Raw genomic sequence first — 20,839 nt, 5'->3', positions numbered from 1 at the left:
TATTCCACAGGAAAGAGATTGTAGTCACTGTATTTCAAATTTAGGTCTGGGACAAAATAATATTTTCCTAGAGAATTATATGCATGGACATTTTATCTCACACAGATCCAGGATTGTATCTGAATGGATGGTTCATCTGCAAAGGAGGTTTCTCTACACAGGATCAGGGCCATATACAGAATAAGAATTTTAAAAAGAAGAGAGAGAACATTTCCTTGCAGCTCTGACACTGTTATGTGACAAGATTTTTTAACAGGGAAAGAAATCACTTTGTAAGTATTAACTAACAAAACTATTGTTGACCTTCCTTAAGAAGGAATCTTGAAGGTGAAAGGATGTGGCACTACCAGGAAAAATAATGTTTAAAAAAGAAATTATTTGAGGCTTGGGCTTTTTTGCCAGTTCTGTTATATCCTGTTTAAAGACTGAAAATAACATACTTTCAACTGTGTAAGAAACCTAGATGCATTCCTTCCATTCCTTCTTTATCCTAGATACTGTAATATCAATTAAAACCCAGTGCTGTTCAAAGGAGCTTCCTATGTAAAGCAACACCAAACAAACCAAATTCTTTTTTAAGACATCAGAACAACTTAATACCTTGAAAGGAGATACTCTAGAGGAGACACTGTACAAATACAAAATATTGGTGGCTTTTCCTTTCCCATTGCATAACTTGAGAGTAAAATGAATAGCTGTTTAATTGCCATATACTATTGTTATGCTTTGAGGGTGTGGATGCCAGCCAGTCACATTTACCTCCCACACGAACGGGATTTCACCAGAAGGAAAATAAATGCTACAAGACTTATTTTTCTTGAAAACTGACTCTCTTCAGGAAGAACTCTGGAAGCACTGGGGACACTGCACATACCCAAAGTAGGTTCCATCTCTGTCGATGAAGTACCTGCCCTCAGCATCCGTGGGGATGTAGTGCCTCCCGCTGAACATGGCTGCCAGCATGGTGTCCTCGTAACGCCTCAGGGTGGACAGTCTCGTGGTAAAGTACATCCCTCCCACGTTCAGGGGGACAACTTCTGGAAACTGCAAAAGCAATCACACCATCAGAAAGGAGCCTCCAGCCTTTTGCAGGGTTGCAGCTTCCAAAACACAGCACCCGGTCTTTGCCGCCGTGAGAAACTCCTCTGCCCTGCCCTGGTGCCACAAACCAGAGAGGTCTGAGGGTTAACAGCTTGGATACTTTGGCTTCTGGGTGGAATCAGTGAGTGGTTTAATTGTAGCTGGAATCTGAAACAGCAGATTCCACTCAGCTTTAATGCCAGATATTAATTTAAAGTATTAACGCCTCCTCTTGGCTCCCCACCCTTACACAGAGACAGACACACATGCAGAGCTAAAAAAAAAAAAAGGGAAGAAATCTCAGGCCAGCCTTGGGACTTGCACTCAGTTGCTACTCTGCTGGTTTCTTCACACTGCTAAACCATACACTAAAAATCCCCAGTGATTTTGTATTTACATCAGGCCTAAAATCTTAGTATGACACTCTAAGACGCCTGAGGTACCAGAATAAACACTTCATTATATTTCTCAACTCCAAACATGGATGGAACTGACAACTGAAGCCGCCAAGCAACTGAAATAAATTCAAGAGACTTAGTTTTATTCAAACATTTAGCTGCTAATGGAAACTGAACTGGGCATCCACAAATAGTCCAGCAAATAAATCCTGGATTCTTTGGCAGCTGATCAGTGCGTGCTGCCATCACTGGACCTTGTCAGGTGAACGGCACCGGGGAGCTCTTACCTCCTGGGGCAGCAGAGGTAGAGCTTGTCCTGCCTGGGTTGCAGTAGGAGTGGCCGGCTCTTGGAAATCATCCTCTGCATCCGAGCTCGACATGGCATCATCCGGGTTTCCGCTCACTTTGTTCTGCCCCGTAACTACCACCATCCCTCTGGCTCTCGGGAGCAGGTCTGCTGGGTAGGCAGCCGTGGCACTGCTAAACGGGAACACAAACCCCGGATCACCTCGGGCTGCCCCCGCCAGCCGCGGGTCGCTGCGGGCGGGACGCGTCGCTCGCCGCGTCACCCCGAGGGCTCACAATGGCATCGCTATGGCCGGGAAATGAATCACGGCGCGGATGGGACCCACACCGGCGGCTCGGGCTGTGCAGGAACGCGCTTGGCAGAGCTGTCCCGAGGCCCTCCAGCCCCGGAGCCGCTGTCAGTGGCTGGGTAAGAGCCCGGCATCCATTGGCTGCACAGTGCAGGGAGCGATTGGCTCCGCCGCGCTTTTGCAGGAAAATGTCATTTGCTGGGTGGATTTGGGTGGCCGCTGTCCCAGCCTGTCCCTCGCCATGGGCGGGATGCAGGAACACGTCCTGCCATTGGCCCCGCGCCGGGCGACACCCGCGCTCCGTCTGTCACCTTCAGCCGGGAGCAGGGCCGGGCACGGGCAGGGCTCCGCTCAGCGGTCCCTGGCAAATTTTTCCAATCGAGGTTTCTAACCAGCCGGAGAAAACCGATGTCTCCGTGCCCACCGCATCACATCTCATCGCACATGAACGCGCCCATCTGACACACACATGTATTTAATCCTGCTTATTATTCCGCGCATTTACTGCTAATTATCCATTTCCTTTCCGGCACAGAGCAGGCTTTCACAGTCCACCTTCAATCTCAGGACGGGACGGACTAACCAGCTGCACTATAAAAATAATAAATGAAAGACCAGAGCAGCAAAGAGGAGGAAACCCTGCTGTTCCCTTTACGCTGCATTATGTAAAATCCTGGTTTCCAGGAATGCTGTGGTGCCTCCAGCAGCATCACAACGCCATAACAAAGGCATCACCACCAGCAGAGGCTTTAGCTCTAACCCTGCCAGCTCCTTCTCTGAAATCACTATGAAATATAAAAAGAGAAGGATTATTTACACGAGCACATCTGGTGCGTTTATTTATTGACTAAACAAATGTTCCCCATCAAAATCAACAAGAAGAAGTGACATAAAATTTGGAAAGACATGATTAATTATTCTGCCTGTATAATTCTGCTAATACAGTGCATTGTGCACACCATCAGCCTGTCTGCAGATCTCAGCTCTTAAAGGAAATGCTGCAAGTTCAGAAAGAACCCAGAGAGACTCTGGATGCTCCTGGGCAAAACAGATACTCTGCAGAGAGCTGATCAGATCACAGTCTCCACATTCTGAGGGAGTGTCCTGCTTTCACCAAAATTTGGACATGAATTCTACACCCTGTTTAACACCATAATAAACACAGATAAATAGGTACCCTGAAGTGTCAAACATTCCGTTTAAGCTGCAGCTCTTAAGAGGTTTGGCTCAGCTTAGGACAGGCATTTAACTTCTTTTCTCTACAGTTTATAACCATTTTTCCACCACAGTCCAATGCACAGGCAGACAAATAAGGATGGAAGGGCTTCTCAGTGTCCACACCCTATTAGCAATTTTAATATTTGTCCTGAAACAACATTTGTTCCGACATTATCAATTATCAAAACAACTCAACTACGCCTCACAGATAAAGAACAGACACAACATAAATGAAATATTATTTTGGTGGGGCTCCTTTAAAGAAGTAAACAAATTATCACCCAGAAACAGCTTGCAGAAGCTTCATTTATAAGATGCACAGTCAAAATTGAGTGAGCCTGTATTTACCGTGAATGTATTATTTATAATGCTGTCACTTGACACCAGTGCTTTGCCTGCTATTTCCAGTTCTCTTAAGATTGACCAAAAATGTGTTCTGTAATTGTCTACATTTTTCAAGAATGTCCCATATATTTCACTTAAATGGATCATGCTGTGAATAAACAACATTCAGCTCCATTAAGTGTATGGGAATCATCGACCACAGAATGTGTTTGGGGTAAGTTCCTCCATTTGGCACTGTACCAAAAAGGGCCCCTTTCCTACCAGAACTAGAGGTCTGAGAAAAAGGAATTCTTCCTCTTTCATCATCCTCCTTCAACATGACACCAAGGTTTAAGAAAAAAAAAACATGAGAGAGCATACCTTAGTTCTCTTACACCCAGGAGTAACAGCCTCCTTTGCCATTGGAACATTCACACAAACAGTGCCCTCAACAGCGAGGTTTGGCAGACAAGTTCTCAGCCCAGGATGTCAAGATTAAGTTTAGTGGCAGTAAAATGAAGAGATTAATCACTGACAAGTTTAACCTGCTTTTTGACCTTCATTAAAAGGTGACTGAAGTCCCTCTCTAGGTTTGCTTCACCAGTTCGGCCCCGGGCATGCAGCAGTGGAACAGTGGAGTGGTGACAGGAGCAGAGTCTCCCTGAAAGAAAAACAGAAGCTGATCACTGCCCAGTTCTCTGACAGACACTCAGTTCTCTGCATTTCATGAAGAATATGCATCCATCTGTATCATAAAATCAAGAATGGTTTGGGCTGGAAGGGACCTTATAGCTCATGTTGTTCCCACCCCCTGCCATGGGCAAAGACACCTTCCACTGCACCAGGTTGCTCCAAACCCCATCCAACCTGGTCTTATCCTCTTCTTGCCACTTAAAGAACGTGCAATAATTATTTTTAACTATGCACAAAAATATTCCTTTTGTTAAATCTCTCATTAAAGTTACAGCGTTTGTTTTATTTATTTAAACTAAGTAAATGCATCCATTTCACTTTCAGATATATCTGAGTGCAGATCAACAGACATCATCAATGAACAAAATTATTAAATCAAATATTTAACTGAACCAAGGTCAGCAGCATCCAACTCTACCACAAGTACCTCCTGCCAGTCCTTCTACCTGGCATTTAAATGCAGAGATTGCTTCCTGGAACTTTTTTATGGACAGCTCAGATACTGTCACACACACCCCCCCACCCCAAAGACATCTCAGTAAATGAACTGGCCCTGCCAGTCTGGCTTCATTCCCCAGGGAATGATAGCAACCCTACAGCAGCATCGAGTTGGACTGGATAGTAAGAGTCAACAAAACTTTTCAAGGCTCTGCTGTTCCCTCAGCTTTTCTGTATTGGTTTAAACAACCTTTTCTTAAATACTTTGAGATTACACGAGTGTTGGTAAAGTGACACACCTAAAAAAGCTACATATCCACAAAAAAAGTGACATAATGATTACATGGTCAAAGTCTTTTTCAGTAAGGTAGTGATGTATGAATCCATCCTAGGAGACCCACACAGACTTCAGTTCAAAGCTAACTCCTTGGGATGTGCTTGTTTTGAGGAGATACCAATTGGATTTTAGGAAGGCTCCCCCTTTTTCAAGAGAAACTGGGTCCCTGTGAGGTCACAGAATGAGATGTCACTTAGCAGTCTCTCCATAGCTATCTTCAAAAGACTCAGATGATCAAAGGTTTGTGTGAACGCACTGGGATGAGACATGACATCCCGTAAATTCTCATAAATCTGCATCAGAACAGTGAAGGAACACCCTGAAAAAGGGGGCAGGATCCCTGGACTGTAAAATCCCGGACATTCTCAGCACCTCTAGGCATGAGCAAAAGACAACACAGAGTATGATGAAGGGATAGTGTGACTTAACCTTTGCAGCAGGGAGCACAGACACGGCAGGACAGGAGGGAGACCTGACTGGGAGCTGCGAGCAACCAGTGGGTAAAGGACACTGGGGCTGTACTCGCTGGTGGCTGGCACTGCCACTTCAAACAGAATTCCACAGCTTTTGGAGCCTGGAGCCGCTCTGCAGTCTGACAGCTGAGGGGAGCGGAGGCATCACCCACGACTGGGCAGCACAGCCCCCAGGCGGGCTCAGATGGGTACACCAGGCGTCCGGCAAATAAATCAATAATTAATTAATAAATAACTAACTACTAGCTGTCACCTAGCGACTTGCTGGGGCCTCCCGCACAGTCTGAACGGAGACCCCGCTCCGTCCCCCTCCCGCCCCGCGGCACCTCCCGCCCCTCACCTGAGCGGCCCCTCCCGCGCTGCCGCCGGGGGTCGGTAGCGGAGCCGCGGCTCCGGGGGGAACAGCCGCCGCCGCATCAGCCGGGTGAGGGACGGGAGGGGGGCAGCGGGGCCGCCTCTCCCCGCCCGCCCTCACCTGCCCCGGCCCCGCGTCACGTAGGGCCCATCCGGGTCCCGCGCGGGCGGGGCCGGGCCCGTCCCCACACGGGGGGCGGCGGGAGCGCCCACACACCCCCCCACTCCCCTCACGGCCCCGCCCGGGGCCGCGCTTCGCTCCTCGACCCCGCGCCGCTCGCAGGGAAACGCCCCGCGGGTAATTAATTAGCCGTGATTAATTGCCGGAGAGCACCGGGAGCACCGATGGCGGCTCCGCGGCCGCGCTGCCCCCGGCGGGCACTAGGGGAGGCCCCGGGATCACTTTTGAGAACGAGCCGAGGGTGAAGGAGCTGGGAAAGCTGGACCCAAGTGTCGAATTCACTTCTTCCCTGAAGGGACTTTGATATCCTTCACTGGTGTTCGCGTGGTTTTAGAGACACACGTTAATCATCTCAGCTGGAGCAACAAAAGGAACGGAGGGAAATTAAAAAAAAAAAAAAAAAAAATGTTTCAGAGCCGAAGAGGCAGAAGTTGTGGAAACACAAGTATTTTTGAAAGAACTTCTCCTAAAACCAGTGCGGAAGGCTGAGCCCACCTTCAGCATCGTGAGCCGCTGAGGTGAACAGAAAATGGGACAAAATGAGGCAAAAACCACCTAAAAATTACCTTACTCGAATAATCACCTTCCACGTTGTATCCTAAAGTTTTGATACCCAGGATACAGTTTCACAGCAGCACAACTCCGAACACAACCGCTTTTGAGGAACAAATTCGAGAGGCTAAAAGTTACCTTCGTTCTCCTGCAGTAAAGAAATCTCATGTTACTTTCTTTATAACTCTCAGCGGGACACTCCAATTTACTTTTTCCTCGTCACCCAGCTATTAAAAGCAAACAAAAAGGATTGAATTGCAAACCTTAAAGAGAGACCCAAACCCAGGACATGAGATCATATCTCCCCTCCACTAATGCATCAACATCTTGAATTATATAAAATCTTAACTCCGAAGCAAAAATATTAATAAATAAATGAAAATCACATTTAAAGCATTTATTTTGAAAAATAAAATACAAAAGATCATTGAATTGTAATTATACATGTAATTTATCAACTTTTTTTTTTAAATAAAAGATATTTAACAATTTCCACATATGAATAAAACAGACAACTGTTCCACCAGAAATCTTTTAGGACAAGCACAGACCACTCTTGAAAGCTTCACACATTTAAAACCAAACTGCTACAAGAAACAAAAAAAAAAATCTTTGAAGATGGAGCTTTGTAATTAAGACAGAAGAGCAATTTCAGAGACAGGCATTGCTTTGCATTTTTTTAAAACCTTAAAAAAATAGTTGTGCGAATGTAATACAGTTCTACGTTAACATCAGTGTTTTTTATTTTCTTTAACAGGTTTACATGCGCTCACAACAGCAAAATTTTGAACAAAAACAGTATGAAGGAAACGGGAGAGAAAATTCTGAAGGAAGCAGGCCATGAGCAGCACACCCCACTGATCCTGGGGGGACAGGCTGGATGGATCATTCCCACGGAAAAGGCAGCAGTCGATTTTCTAAAGAAAAGGAAAAATAAAGTTATGTTTGAGCTTTCTTTGTAATATTCAGCTCTTATCCTCGACAACTTTTTAGAATTACACATAATGCAGAATTAATTCACTGCTCTTTCAGTAGGTGGAAAGTCACTGTCAAGACAAAACCACAGCCACTAAAACGTTCCTGTAAGGAATGTGGCTGCTTTGTCCATCGTTTATCATTAGAGTGACTTCTTGGAGAACGTTTAGATGCAAAAAAATATACTGGTTTTCCACTTACATTCCAAAAATTTGTGACAGTGGGCTGCACTGACGTGCTGGAAGTCAGCATTGTACCAGGGGAAGGTACTGCTGGGAAGTTCACAATTTGATTTCCCAGAAACTGGGCAGCAGCTTTAGACAGAAATATTGCAGTTTTAAGTATATTTTTCAGAGCTAAGTGGCAAAATGAAGCTGCTGTTTTAGTCATTTTAACATTGACTACATGAAAAGATTATGGTTTCTCTATCCATTTCAGACTGAAAGCCTGCAATTAATCTTTGGAAACCTTTTATATCCATTATTTCTAAGTGGTGCAATGCTTTTGGCTATATTTAGGGCACTATATTTATGGCCATGTAAGGATCTATTTTGGGTGTATTGGTGGGGCATGTTGCTTTTGGCTATATTTAAACTGGAAGCATTTTGTCATCTTTTGTTGTCAAGCCAGAATATCTGATAACATAGCTGACAATTAAAAATCCTGGATTAATACAGTAATTCTTGCATCATTCATTCCTTAATTAGTCTGGAATTTACTGCACTATTTGCCATTGTTTATTCAATTACTAAAATGCAGTTTATTAAAAATACTGGCTATGGGACACATTAAAAACAAATTATACAGATCAGCTTATCAGTTTCCACTATCACAAAAGGGCAATTACTTTAAAAACAAAATTACACAGGTGATGAAGAGTCATCCTTAGAGTTTCCCTGTTTTTTTATTAATAAAAGTATGGTTTTATGTACTCCTTCCAATTCCAAGCTCTAAAATAGAGTTGGCAATCCAATAACATAGCAAACACTGAAATTATGATGAGCCACATAGGACTGCACTTACCTCAAAGTGATTTTTACAGATTCTGAACTAAGGTCTGTACTTCATGTTTTTCCAACCCAGAATCTTACACAGAGTCACATAAGTTAAAAAAAAAATTCAGTTAAACTAAATTGAGAGCAACAAATGAGCAGGACTGCAACACTCTTTTATTACCTTCTGTGCAAGAAATGTCCATTTTATCTTCTATTCCATAGGTTCAGTCTGTCAAAAAATAACTAAAATTAGCTATTTTACATTAGAGGAAAAAAAAAATCATTATGAGCACTTATGTTTGTACTCTAAACCATCGAGGTGTTTAGTTACATTATGTTAATTTTATCTTCTGTATAATACACTAAAAGAGAACACTATCAACTTCAATTCCAGTGTCAGTTTTTATGGTTTAAGAAATATTCTTTTACTATTTCACAAAGCTTATTTTTTGCCTTTTAGATGATCTTTCTTTTACTCTGGATAAATCTGCTCAGAGTCTGGTAAATACTGTAATGCACCAAGCTAACTGTATAAATCCACCTCCTGGAATTCAGCAGAGTCCCATTTGGAAACCTCCCTGTCATATGGAGTGAAAGGACATTTACTAGTCAGAGTGGCCCAGGTTCTTTTGAAGTGTCACAAGATAACTGAAAAACAAAACCAGCAAAATTTAACTAGTGGACACTGTATAAAGATCAAGGATTTAAAGGATTTAATCAAGGATTCATTCAAAAAAAAAATAAAAATCAAGGATTTACTTTGCTGGCACACACACAGTGTGCTCAGTTCTGAAGATAACTCGTATCCCTGCCTTTTCCATAAATCCTGATCAGCAATATTTAATCTGTCATGGCACACCCTGTGCCTGCAGCCAGATAATGCCGCAGCTTTATCTGAAAGGCTGCAGATAATCTCGGAATCACCACAGTAATGGCACGTGAAAGCATCAGAACTAACCCCAGCAGGCTCTCTCAGCACAGTTTGCTGACAGGACCGTTAAGCAGCACATTAAGAAGGTTTAAACAGCATTTCTGCCGCTAAGCTGCAGAGACTTGGGCCAGCGGTGGAGAGGGGACGATGCTGTGAGCACAGCCCAGGCAGCTGCGTGGTGCCAGCTCTGGAATGGCTCTCCAGGAGCTGAGCACGACTGGCAAAGCAGGAGCACTGACTGACCCAAGGGTGAGAGCAGGCAGACATCCAGTAAAAAGCCAAGCCCACGTTAGAGATCACACAGAGACTGATCAGAGAGATTTGGTGCCCACAGCAAAGTTATGTTCTGCAAACATGACACAGACACTACAGCTATTTGACTTCACTGCTCCACGTTCATTTTATCTTGCCACGAGACTTCCTTTCTACTGTCTTCTTTGGCTGGAACAAAAGAAACCGATTTTCCTTTTTAAGCAATTACTTTTCGTTTGAACAAAAGGAAAAAGTCAAAATGCTTTGTTTGCATGTGGTAGATTCTCCTGTGTACTCTTAACCTGGGTGCCTCCCACACAGAGAAGCTGTGGCTGCCCCATCCCTGGAAGTGTTCCAGGCCAGGTTGGAGGGGTCTTGGAGCAACCTGGTCTAGTAGAAGGTGTCCCTGCCCATGGAAGGGATGAGTTTTAAGGTCCCTTCCAACCCAAACCATCCTGTGATTCTATATGATTCCATGATGTTCACATGGCTGGGGGAGGGTGCCACAAGATCCTGCAGTTTGAGAGCTCCATGACAAGGATTTTGCTTTTTCAACTGCAATTGCACAGGTCAGACCCCTCAGGGAGCTGTCAATTAACAGCATTTGCAGGTACCAACTTCCAAATTCTCAGTAAAATCTGAAGTTCAATAGCTCACTTGATTATTAACCCAACACAGCATCCCCGTCCATGGCTGAACTGGTTTTGTTTATGTCTGACAACATTACTATTTTCTTTTTAAGTTTCTCAGTACTTATAACTCTGCTCTCTCTGTATTATAGTTGCTTTAAACCTTTCCATGCAAGGTAACAAAGATAAAAGCTCCTCTGCAAATAACACACTTTGCAGTTTGGTCTACAAAAGAAACTCCAACTTTCCTTGAGTTTCACAGCAAATATTCAGGCAGCTCAGGTTGACAAGCATCACACTGGAGTTACACATGGACTCAAGAGAGGCTTGGAACTGGAGATTCCACCTCATGGACAAGCTGTTCTCTTGTCATCACTCAGAAAAATCAGGTTCATGAAGAAGTGGTTTTATAAAGACTGTTTGCACACTGATTTGCTGCTACAAATGAGGAAATTGATTTGATACTGTACCTGTGGCACTTCTTTAAGGAAGTCAGGAAGCTGAAATTCACCTTTATAGACCTGGAAAAACAAACAAAAAAATACACTACTCAAAGCCCTCATTCACTACTGTTTGAAATGTTAAAGAGCTTGTTAAGGGAAGGAAAAAAGAACAAAAGGAAAAACATTCCTTTGTGTTATTAGCATCCAGTAAAGCTAGAACTGATCTACTTAAACTGAGAACAATGTCTTTGTAAAAGCAAGTTTTATTCCCAAGGCTTGGTTCTCCAGAGTGGTTCCACAGCTGCTCTCTCAGTTCCAGGCTTGCTCTGTACTCAACACTCTGACCTTGTTTGCATTAAAACGGTAAAAATATGCAACTCAAATAACATTCAAGTTATTTCAAGCAAGTTTGAAATCTAATCTAAGTCCAGTGTAATCCATGCACTAAGCTTTCAGAAAAAGATTTTCAACAGGATGATTAAAAACACAGGATGATTAAAAACTTGCTACAACACATACTGCAGCCTCATTACCAGCCTGACTGCATGGGAATTATCAAGATTTCTGATCTTTTAGAGCATAATATTAATTCTGAAACAACACTGTTTGGAGAAAGAGCAAGTAATAAATATCCTCCAACGCACCAACAACCACAGCAAACAAGTGTTTCCACTATCTGACCAATTAGGAAATAAATTGGCAACATATCTTCTCTCCAGAGGATAATTCTTAAAAGCTCTTTGCTTCTGAGATTAAATATTCCAAAGGGGGAAAAAAAGTATTCTGGTTTTGTTTGGGGTTTTTTTTTTGTTGTTTTGTTCTAGTTTTTTCCCCTAAAAAAAATACACTTGAAGAGTTTTACCATTCTTTCTACTGAACCATAAAGAGTAAATCATCCCAATGTCCTAAGTTCTTTGTAGTCTTGTGTAATCATTTAAAAATAATAATAAAAAAAAAATTTACAAAAGGCACAAACCTACGTAGAAAAATCCTATAAAAATGGAAAATGGGCCCTAAAATGGGAATGGGGCTACTCCAAAGCCTCGCTCAGAGCTGCACTCCCTGCTTTGCGTCAAAGGAAGAAGACTCAGGAAGTCAGGGGATGCTTATTAACAATATCCATTTTCTCTGCTTCCCTATGAAGGGGTGACCAGAATACAAAGCCAGCCCGGTTTTGTCAGTGTGCTGCAGTGGCCCGGGAGTGCAGCTGAGTCAGCTCGGAATTTCCTGCCCAGCGGCCGCCTCAGCCCTGAAAGCATCAGCCCCTGACTCACGTGGGGTGGCCTCGGGACTGGCAGCTCTCATCACTCCTCATCCCTGGGCTAAGCAGACCCAAACAAGGCTTCACTAAGCCCCAACATACATTGTGGAACTCTCCTCCTTCCAGTATTCCGTGTTTTAGTTAAAATAGAAAAGCAAAAGGCACGGCTCTCATTTGTATTCAGCCAGGGGCTACTGTGATTCCCATGGAAACCTTAATGAAAGTCACCCCGGTCAGAAATCCAGCGTGTGGCTACTGGAGCCTTCTTATACCATAAATATTTATAAATGAAGGAGAGGATTTCACATTTGCAGCTTTTAACCAAGCCATTAAAATGCAGGCTGCGTCCCAGAGAGCAGGAATGGAAGTTACAAATGAACAATAGTATCACATCAAAAAATGTTACAGAATAACAGACAGGATTCTTCACCTTTTCTGGCAAAGCACTGCAGTCATCAGCTGGGAATTCTCAAAAACAGTTCATACTGATGAGATGATGGTACCTTGTGACTGATTCAGAACCACAGTGGCCAAAGCCACATCTGTCTCTCTAGAAGCCTCCTCCTTTTCCCTTCTCCTGCAATTATGACTCAGTTTAATTTTTACATTATACCTATATATGTGTATGTATCTATCTCTTTTATATAAATGTCTGCCCTAAAAACTTTATCCCAGTAATGTCCTTTGTAGGAACAGCATTTACTCCTCACAGGCATCCAACAGTGGATAGCCAAGGGCATTCATCCATCCATAAGAAAAATAATGTCACAGCCTGGAATGAAAATGCTTTGAGGGCATTTGATATTATATTCACATGAAACATCACCAATTATACACCACAATTTACAAAGGCAAATCTAACCAGTGGCAGGCCCAAGATTAGGTTTAACACACAAATGTGCCTAATTTCAGTTCAGAACTGACATTACCTAGAAGGCTGGTTTTGTCAGGACTGAGACTGCACAGAGACTGGTTTAAAGGAGTTCCAAAACCAGTAAGTGGTCCCTTCTGAATCAAAAGCCAGGGATCAATGGCAATCCAGAAATTCTAAAAACAATGACTCCAGCTGCAGCCAAAGAAATTAAAGAGGCTGCAGATTCAAAATTCTTTCCTGATCAATTTATAAGTCTAAAACACATTACTCAGAGTGGCATTAGAGAGACAGAAGCAGGACATTGGAATGACTTCCAGTCTAAGCAAGAATTCAGTAAAATTAAGAAGAAATGGTGTTTGCCATTTCTAAGGGAATTATTTTGTAAGTCCAAATGGAATTCCAAAAGAGGGGGATTTTAAGTCTCTGTCAGTTTGATGTTCAGTGTTGGCAGTATTTAAGCTGTTCTATTAAAAAAAACAAAACACATTCTTATAGCCAAACTAAATGCACAATATTCTCAAAAAGAGATCAGAAAACAAGTTTCACATCCAGTTGTCTCAAAAAAACCTTTTAAAATCACAGAGAAAACTTAAGAACAGAAGCATAACACAGAAGTGTAACCTATAATTCATCTTTATAGAAGATTAAAGCACTCCTTTTCACCCACTTTCCTGCCTGGTTTGGAAAGAGCCACAATATATTTGTGCAGTTCCAGTCACAGAGATAATGGGTCTTTTTGTGTAAAAGTCACCCTGCAACTAAGTGTGTCTGGGCTTTGGTAGACTTCAAAAACAAAGTTGCAGAGTACAAGTTTATCGTCAGAAAAAGAAAGAACATTGGCAAAACCAGATCAGAGCCCCTTTCTACAACCAGTCCTCTACTGCACAGCACACCCTCATCCTGCTCTTTCAGATTCTCCTTAACCTTTAAGGCAGCTCTCAAGGTTTACACAATTCTTCACCTCTGCTGGAACTGCCAGGGAAGGGACATCTGAGATGTAAATGTTTACCCAGCAGGAACAACACGGAGAGCAGGATTTCAGGCATGAAGATCTGCCAAAAGGCAGCTTGCAACCATACCTCATTTTCTGCTTTGGTTGTTAATAACTCTTCATGCATTACTAATCACATATATGCATACTTGAGGGGATTGAGTTGGTTTTTTTTTTTAAATGAGATATCAGCACCTCTGGAAAAAAACTATGCAATTGGAAATGCACATGCTGGAAGAAACACCCACTAAGGAGAGTATTAAACACATCTGTGCTGTTGGTGGTCACAAGTGAGATGAAATAACCTCCCCCAATTTTTGTTTCAAATATCAGAGAAGATGCCCAACAAGCCAAATGCCTTTATTAACCAGTGTAAATGGGGACACAGCCCTGAGCAGCCCTGCATTACAGCCACCCCCACCACGACACATCTTTGGCAGCAAAATTATTCTCATGCATAAATACAAATATAGATAGTATGAATACACTTTGTATATTTGTTTCATAGAGTGAGATTTCCAAAGACAGAAACAAAGTCTTGAAATCACAGCTGTCATGGACGCTTCGACTCTTAACAGGAGATGTTTCCTCACAATTTAAACCAGGCACAAAACTGGAGTTAGAAAAACTCTTTTTTTTTTTCCTCCAAGATGTTACTGCAGAAAATGCCATCAACTGAACACAAGCCAGAGGTAGATAACAGCTTTTGGATGTGATTAGAAGAACCATGTGTATTTAAACCACAGCTTTTCCTACAGAGTTCCATACACTTCCATCTCCTGACCTCTCCAGGGCAAGGAACACAACTCCACAAAGAAGTTAAAAGAACTTACTGGAGTGTGTATTCCAAGCATACAAATTCATTTAGTGGGAAGGACGTGCCAAAGAAAATCTGATGTAATGTGTTACAGATGTGGGAGGAAACCACTCTGCCAACCATAACACAACAATACTCCAGTCTCTGCTGGGCACGAGGCAGAGCCCTGCAGCTCTGAGCTGGTCCCCACTTTTGGGGTGTTCTGTGAGCCTGCTGAACCCACACAAACTCACAGCAGTGAAAGGGCACAGGAGACACTGTTCTAAGGAGGAGTGATTCTGCTTTGGTACTTCATCCCACAGTGATTGGGTAATCAGCTCACACTGCTTAATTATTTGCATTTTCTGCATCGTTTGCAGATGAAAACTCCATTTACTTAAGGATTACAAATTCCTTTATGTTCAGGATGTAGAATTTGTTCAAACTCTAGGAGGGGAAAAAAAAAACAAGTAGTCATTTATGCATTTATAAGGAAGGAGCCCTTGCAGTCATTATAAAATGAACAGACCAGCAACAGACTTACAAGAAAACCACAACATATTCAGTGATGGCAGAGCTGGGCTAAGTAAAGGCTGCCTTGAAGAGGTCACATGCAGAGATCTGCTGAACAGCACAATCCTGTCCAGACCTTGTTCTCTCTGCTCTGCATTCCTTAACTGAGACAAGATAAACTGTCATAAAAGATAATATTGTCAGGCTTAACATAAAACAGATAAACAGAAAGTTAATGGCTTTGTTATTGAAAACAGCAGAAAAATCTGCTGTACTGTGACAGTTCTCCACTCCCCCCGTGCAGGTACTGTCAGAGGTGTCTTATTTCATAACACCCCACAGCACTGGGACACCAACACAAGAAGAGGGGAAGTTGGCTCCGTGCTCTGTTAGTTCCTAAAAGAAAAGCAGAGCTAAGATGACAAAGCACAAGCACTGGTTGTATCTTATTTTTTCTGTGCACAGAAAAACAGCCTCAGCGTTTTGGTGTCCTACACAGGTAACAGCAAAGTGAAAAATCCAAATTTAGCAGAGAGCATTGCTTTCCTTGCATTACCTACAAGTAGATAGAACTTCTAATCTAAGCACTGCATTTCAGCTGGAGAGAACCATCATTTTGTCATCAGACTGAAGAAAAAAGAAATATTTAAAGCTGTACACATGCAAGTCACCGGCAGGGGACAGAAAAGGAGAGAAGAGGAAAAACAAGAACAGGACCTGACTGCTCAGAAAGCTTAGGGGAAACCAATATTTTACACCAGACTAGCCACTTCTTTCCATTTTTCTTCAGTACCAGCCCTTGTTTTAGGCACTTTTACACACTTGGTTCTTCCCTTCTGAACTAACAGCAGCAGCTTTGAAATTGTTGAACAGTATTTTCACTGTTAAGTCCATTTTGCAGTCTTTTCCAAGAAGTCACAGATTTTGCTCAGTGCAGTATAAAAGCAGATCTACAGCTGCATTTAATCACATTTTAGAACAAAGACATCTTGCAGTTGAAAGTCTGGAATATTTTTAAATTATCTTCTACAACAGGGCAATACATGGACTGATCATAAAATACTGACCTGTCTACATCCCAAAGAGGCTTTTTAGCTACAAGTATGTTCTGCATACTAAGCAATTTTTTTTAATTTTCATTCCACTTATCTTTATGCAATGAACCAGATGACACAGTGTTGTTCCATCTTTAGGTGGAGCCAGAATCCGCCTTGCCAATAATTTCAGTGGTGTTGGGCTTCCACCCTCCTGTTGCAACTTCCATAATAAATTTAAGCATTACATAACCCCCTCAAAAGTGACAAACTCCCATCCAAAAGAGTTAAAATAAAATAATCAGTTTATTATTGCTCTTATTATTGCTTTGTGTTTGGCAGGCAGGGACAAATTCCTTCATCTGAAGTGCCACTCACACCATTTTAATTGGACTAAGAAACTGGTATCAGAGTAGCAAGTGTCAGATAATCCAAATTTATTTCAAATTAGTCACTCTGAGGGGTTACTACACCAACACAACACAGGTCAGCTTTAGAAGTCTGAACTTGAATTGTATTCATTTGAAACAGATAAAGTTCTGTGTTCAGTTTAATGTCTTGGAAACCACAAATATAAACGTAGTAGAACTGCTTCCAAACACAAAGTGAAGGAATAAATGGTTACAAGCAAGATACACATAATGTTACTATGTGCTGAACAGCAACTCTGGAAAGACTTTATCTGGACAGCTTCACCTCCAACAACATACCCAGTGCAAAATGCTGTGAAAAACTATCCCAGGTGAAGAAATTCAAAGAAAGCAAGAGGGAAAGTAGTGCTACAGTGATTTAAAAGTTCACAGGAACACACTTAACTTGCCAAGTGCCAGTTCCAAAAGGCTGGAAAAATCTAGACATATTTACTTATCTATTTAAATAAATGCCCCCTTCTCCAAGCTGCAGCAGCAAGGGATGGGAAAGGGAAATCCATAGGACAACATAGGTTGTCCCTGATGGCAAAACCAACCCATCCCAGTTTGCTCCTTTTCTCTCCCTCTCCCCAAAACCTTGAAGTGTTTTGACGTGTCTGTTCCCCAAATAAAAACAACATAAAGATGCGGGGAGGAAACAAAGCAAAGCCTTTTTGAGAAGTGAGTCAGTTCCCCCTGATACCAACCAGGATATTCGGGATTCCCAACCAGCTTTGAGGCCAAGCTCCAGGGGCATTCCCTACATGGGATGGCCAGAACTGGCACTGCCAGAGGGTGCCCAGCCTGCTGCCCTGGGAGTCAGGGAATCTAAGGAGCTGGGAAGCCTTAGATCCTGAACCCTGGGAAGTCAGGACATCCACAGCCAAGGAGAAAGACAGGACACAACGATCCGAGCAGGGATTTGCTGGGAACCAGCTGGAAGGGAACAAAGCAAAGCAAAGCAAAGCGACTGGGGAGGAATTCGAGCTTCCAAGTGCAAACCCAAACACTCATTTGAGCCACTGTTTAAACAGCTCCTGGGGTACACGACATTCTGAAAGCCTCACGTTGCCCCTCCTCAAAATATTCCCTTCAATATTCCCTTTCGAAAGGAATATTTTAAGTTTTGAAGTTTTTTTTTGGATTTTAGCCTTAATTCAGGACATCTCCCTCGTTTTGTCTATCAAACCATATGTGCAAATGGAATTTTTTTATAAAGAGCAAGCGACTAGGAAAATATACTCTGGCTACTACAACAAGCAACAACATTAAAATCCTATCTCGGGCTGTAAGTAAACCGATTTAATTAAAATAGCAGTCAAAATATTAACAAGTGTCCCATATGTCTGCAGTATTTAGATCAGCTATTATTGCACTAGCCTTCAGTTTTTAACAGCTGTTCTTACATTAGGAAAAAAAACAAACTGTCCTTCAAAACAAACTTTTCAAAGCCTCAAAACACTTGAGCCTTTGAAATTAGGCTTTAATTTCTTTAAAACCTTTGTTTATTACCTGATTTTCTTTCTTACATTTTGAACTGGAATAGATTTCAAGAAGCAACTGAAATCCAGACAATTTTTACAACTTGGACTGAGCTTGCCACACACAGGTAGAGGCCTCAAAAAAGTCACCACACTGTAAAAACTTATGTAGATTTTATCAGTAAGACATAACCAACCTTGAATTATTGCATTTCAATACAAATTTGGATTTTTAAAGTGGCTGAATTAAGTGTAGAAAAGTCAGTTTGTTTGTGAGCCTTTTAAAACAGCAAGTACAAAGAGAGCTATAAATGCCAACCACTACCCCTACCACAGTTTTTCAGTATCAGAAGGCTGGTGGCAAACAGTCCTCTTAAATTGTTTAATTCAATTTTTCCACTGATTACTTCACTGCAGCAGCAAAAGTCACCGTCTTTTAATAAAGTAAACGTGCTCAGAAGAACAGAAGCAGAGTTAATAATTTTATTTCTAACAATGGTAGTGAACTTTCCAATGGGTACCTCCAGGGATAAACAGCCCTACAGCCTAACTGCTCAAATTCCAACAATACTAAATTCAGACTAAAATGCTTAAGTTTAGGTTAATCAGCACCAGGCCTTCCTCCATATTTGGTTTGTTCCACAAAGGACAGCAAAGGATTGGAAAAAAAAATCTGACATTTTGATCATCGGGAATCAGCTCCTGGAAACCCAATCCATCAATTCCAGCCTCAGCACCTCGGGCTCGTCATTGCCACCCTCTGCAACAAGGAGCAGCACATTCCCTCCAGGAACAGCAAACTTCCTGCTCCAGAACTGCCTCAGCAGCAACGCCAAGGTGTTGATGTTAGTGACCATTTCCCCCCTGGAGGAGAATTTTGGGGAATCCCTCAATTCCCTGCACTTTGCCAGCAAGGTGAATGAGCACTTGATCAGCACCGCCCAGGCCAAATGGAAGTGAGAACAAGCCCTGCCCTTCACCCCACCCATATCTTGCTTTTAAAAACAACAACCAATTAAAATTTGTGTATGCTCAGCAAATTAAAAATTTAAAAAAAAAAACAAAAAAAAACAACAAAAAAACCTGGACTTCAGCAAGGCCTTTGACACCATCTCCCACAGCATTCTCCTGGAAAAGCTGCAGCCCACAGCTTGGACAGGGGAACCCTGTGCTGGGTCAGGAACTGGCTGGAGGGCTGGGCCCAGAGAGTGCTGGTGAACGGGGCTGCATCCAGTTGGTGGCCGGTCACCAGTGGTGTCCCTCAGGGATCAGTGTGGGGCCCAGTTCTGTTTAATATCTTTACTGATGATTTAGATGAGGGGATTGAGTCCATCATCAGCAAATTTGCAGATGACACCAAGTTGGGGGGGAGTGTTGATCAGCTGGAAGGCAGGAGGGCTCTGCAGAGGGACTTGGACAGGCTGGAGAGCTGGGCTGATTCCAATGGGATGAGGTTCAACAAGGCCAAGGGCCAGGTCCTGCACTTTGGCCACAACAATTCCATGCAGCACTACAGGCTGGGCACAGAGTGGCTGGAGAGCAGTCAGAGAGGGACCAGGGAGTTTGGATTGACAAGAAGCTGAACATGAGCCAGAGTGTGCCCAGGTGGCCAAGAAGGCCAATGGATCCTGGCCTGGATCAGGAACAGTGTGGTCAGCAGGACCAAGGAAGTGATTCTTCCCCTGGACTCAGCGCTGGTGAGGCCACCCCTGGAGTGCTGTGTCCAGTTCTGGGCCCTCAGCTCAGGAAGGACATTGAGGGGCTGGAGCAGGTGCAGAGAAGAGCAACAAGGCTGGGGAAGGGACTGAAGCACAAGTCCTCTGAGTAGAGGCTGAGGGAGCTGGGGCTGTTCAGCCTGGAGAAGAGGAGGTTCAGGGGAGACCTCCTCACTCTCTACAACTACCTGACAGGAGGTTGTAGCCAGGTGGGGGTTGGTCTCTTTTCCCAGGCAACCATCAGCAAGACAAGAGGGCATGGTCTCAAGTTGTGCCAGGAGAAGTTTAGGTTAGATATTACAAAGAATTTCATTACAGAGAGGGTGGTCAGACATTGGAATGGGCTGCCCAGGGAGGTGGTGGATTCTCCATCCCTGGAGATTTTTAAAAAGAGACTGGATGTGGCATCAGTGCCATGGTCTGGGAACCGCAGCGGGGCTGGATCAAGGGTTGGACTTGATGATCTCAGAGCTCCCTTCCAACCCAGCTGATTCTGTGATTCTATGATCATCCTGGGCCGTTTTCCATGGGTCATTTTTCAAACTCTAACAAGTATTTGGGGTGTAATTTTGTGACAGAGCTCCTGCCAACCCTCATGTATAAAAAGCTGAGCTCAATCAAGTTTGACATCCAGACAAGAAAGCTTTTTTCTACTACCAGCTAGTTCCCCAACTATCTGGACAGTTCTCAAGAGGTCCAGCTTCACACACCAAAGAGCACAGCTCAAGCCTGTGGCTGGGATAAAGGAAGATGAATGAAGCTGGACAAACAGCAGGAGCCAGACTTTCAGTGCTCAAGGTCCCAAGGAATTCTTTTCTCCTCCAGGGCAAGGAGTATCAAAAGGTATTAGAAATAGACTTAAAAAAACCCCAAACAAAACACAAGACTTCTGCTC

The 20,839-nt window shown here is 43.0% G+C and overlaps 3 protein-coding genes and 1 long non-coding RNA gene across 17 annotated transcripts in view; 1 reads left to right on the top strand and 3 right to left on the bottom strand.

Moving 5' to 3' along the window:
- KCTD7 (potassium channel tetramerization domain containing 7) overlaps positions 1-6,805 on the bottom strand; it is a 14,811-nt gene extending 8,006 nt beyond the window's left edge. For 2 of the 11 annotated variants that reach the window (XR_004360479.1, XR_004360482.1), the window contains exons 1-4: positions 5,898-6,040; positions 3,998-4,277; positions 1,766-1,958; positions 875-1,044 (exon numbers count right to left, since the gene is read on the bottom strand). Coding sequence is in view for 1 of the 11 variants with exons in the window: in XM_032707522.1 (XP_032563413.1) it covers positions 875-1,044; positions 1,766-1,958; positions 3,998-4,047 (413 nt within the window). In the remaining 10 variants the exon portion in view is untranslated. Of the gene's footprint in view, positions 1-874; positions 1,045-1,765; positions 2,661-3,997; positions 4,278-5,148; positions 5,417-5,897; positions 6,043-6,782 lie in introns of those variants that run through there. The other 9 variants (XR_004360481.1, XR_004360484.1, XR_004360483.1 and 6 more) reach the window with 9 other exon arrangements.
- On the top strand, positions 6,152-7,606 carry LOC116796703. Of its 2 annotated transcripts, none has more exons than XR_004360489.1 (2): positions 6,152-6,209; positions 7,402-7,606. It is a non-coding gene; the product is annotated as an uncharacterized LOC116796703 (long non-coding RNA). The 2 variants fall into 2 exon arrangements; XR_004360490.1 differs by lacking the exon at positions 6,152-6,209 and adding an exon at positions 6,220-6,610.
- Positions 7,027-20,839, bottom strand: part of CRCP (CGRP receptor component) — a 75,715-nt gene continuing 61,902 nt past the window's right edge. The window contains exons 9-11 of the mRNA XM_032707525.1: positions 10,897-10,947; positions 8,796-8,843; positions 7,027-7,561 (exon numbers count right to left, since the gene is read on the bottom strand). The gene's annotated coding sequence lies outside the window, so the exon portion shown is untranslated. The remainder of the gene's footprint in view (positions 7,562-8,795; positions 8,844-10,896; positions 10,948-20,839) is intronic.
- TPST1 (tyrosylprotein sulfotransferase 1) overlaps positions 7,027-20,839 on the bottom strand; it is a 27,993-nt gene continuing 14,180 nt past the window's right edge. Inside the window, exons 3-6 of one of the 3 annotated variants that reach the window (XM_032707518.1) lie at positions 10,897-10,947; positions 9,911-9,986; positions 8,796-8,843; positions 7,077-7,561 (exon numbers count right to left, since the gene is read on the bottom strand). In XM_032707518.1, the coding sequence (XP_032563409.1) occupies positions 9,942-9,986; positions 10,897-10,947 (96 nt within the window). In that variant the 3' untranslated portion in view covers positions 7,077-7,561; positions 8,796-8,843; positions 9,911-9,941. Of the gene's footprint in view, positions 7,562-8,795; positions 8,844-9,910; positions 9,987-10,896; positions 10,948-20,839 lie in introns of all 3 variants that reach the window. The other 2 variants (XM_032707519.1, XM_032707520.1) reach the window with 2 other exon arrangements.

Source organism: Chiroxiphia lanceolata, chromosome 20 (genome assembly GCF_009829145.1).
Source record: "Chiroxiphia lanceolata isolate bChiLan1 chromosome 20, bChiLan1.pri, whole genome shotgun sequence".
Taxonomy (NCBI): Eukaryota; Metazoa; Chordata; class Aves; order Passeriformes; family Pipridae; genus Chiroxiphia; species Chiroxiphia lanceolata.
The sequence above is the reverse complement of the archived record's forward strand: the minus strand, read 5'-3'. Positions and strand labels throughout refer to the sequence as shown.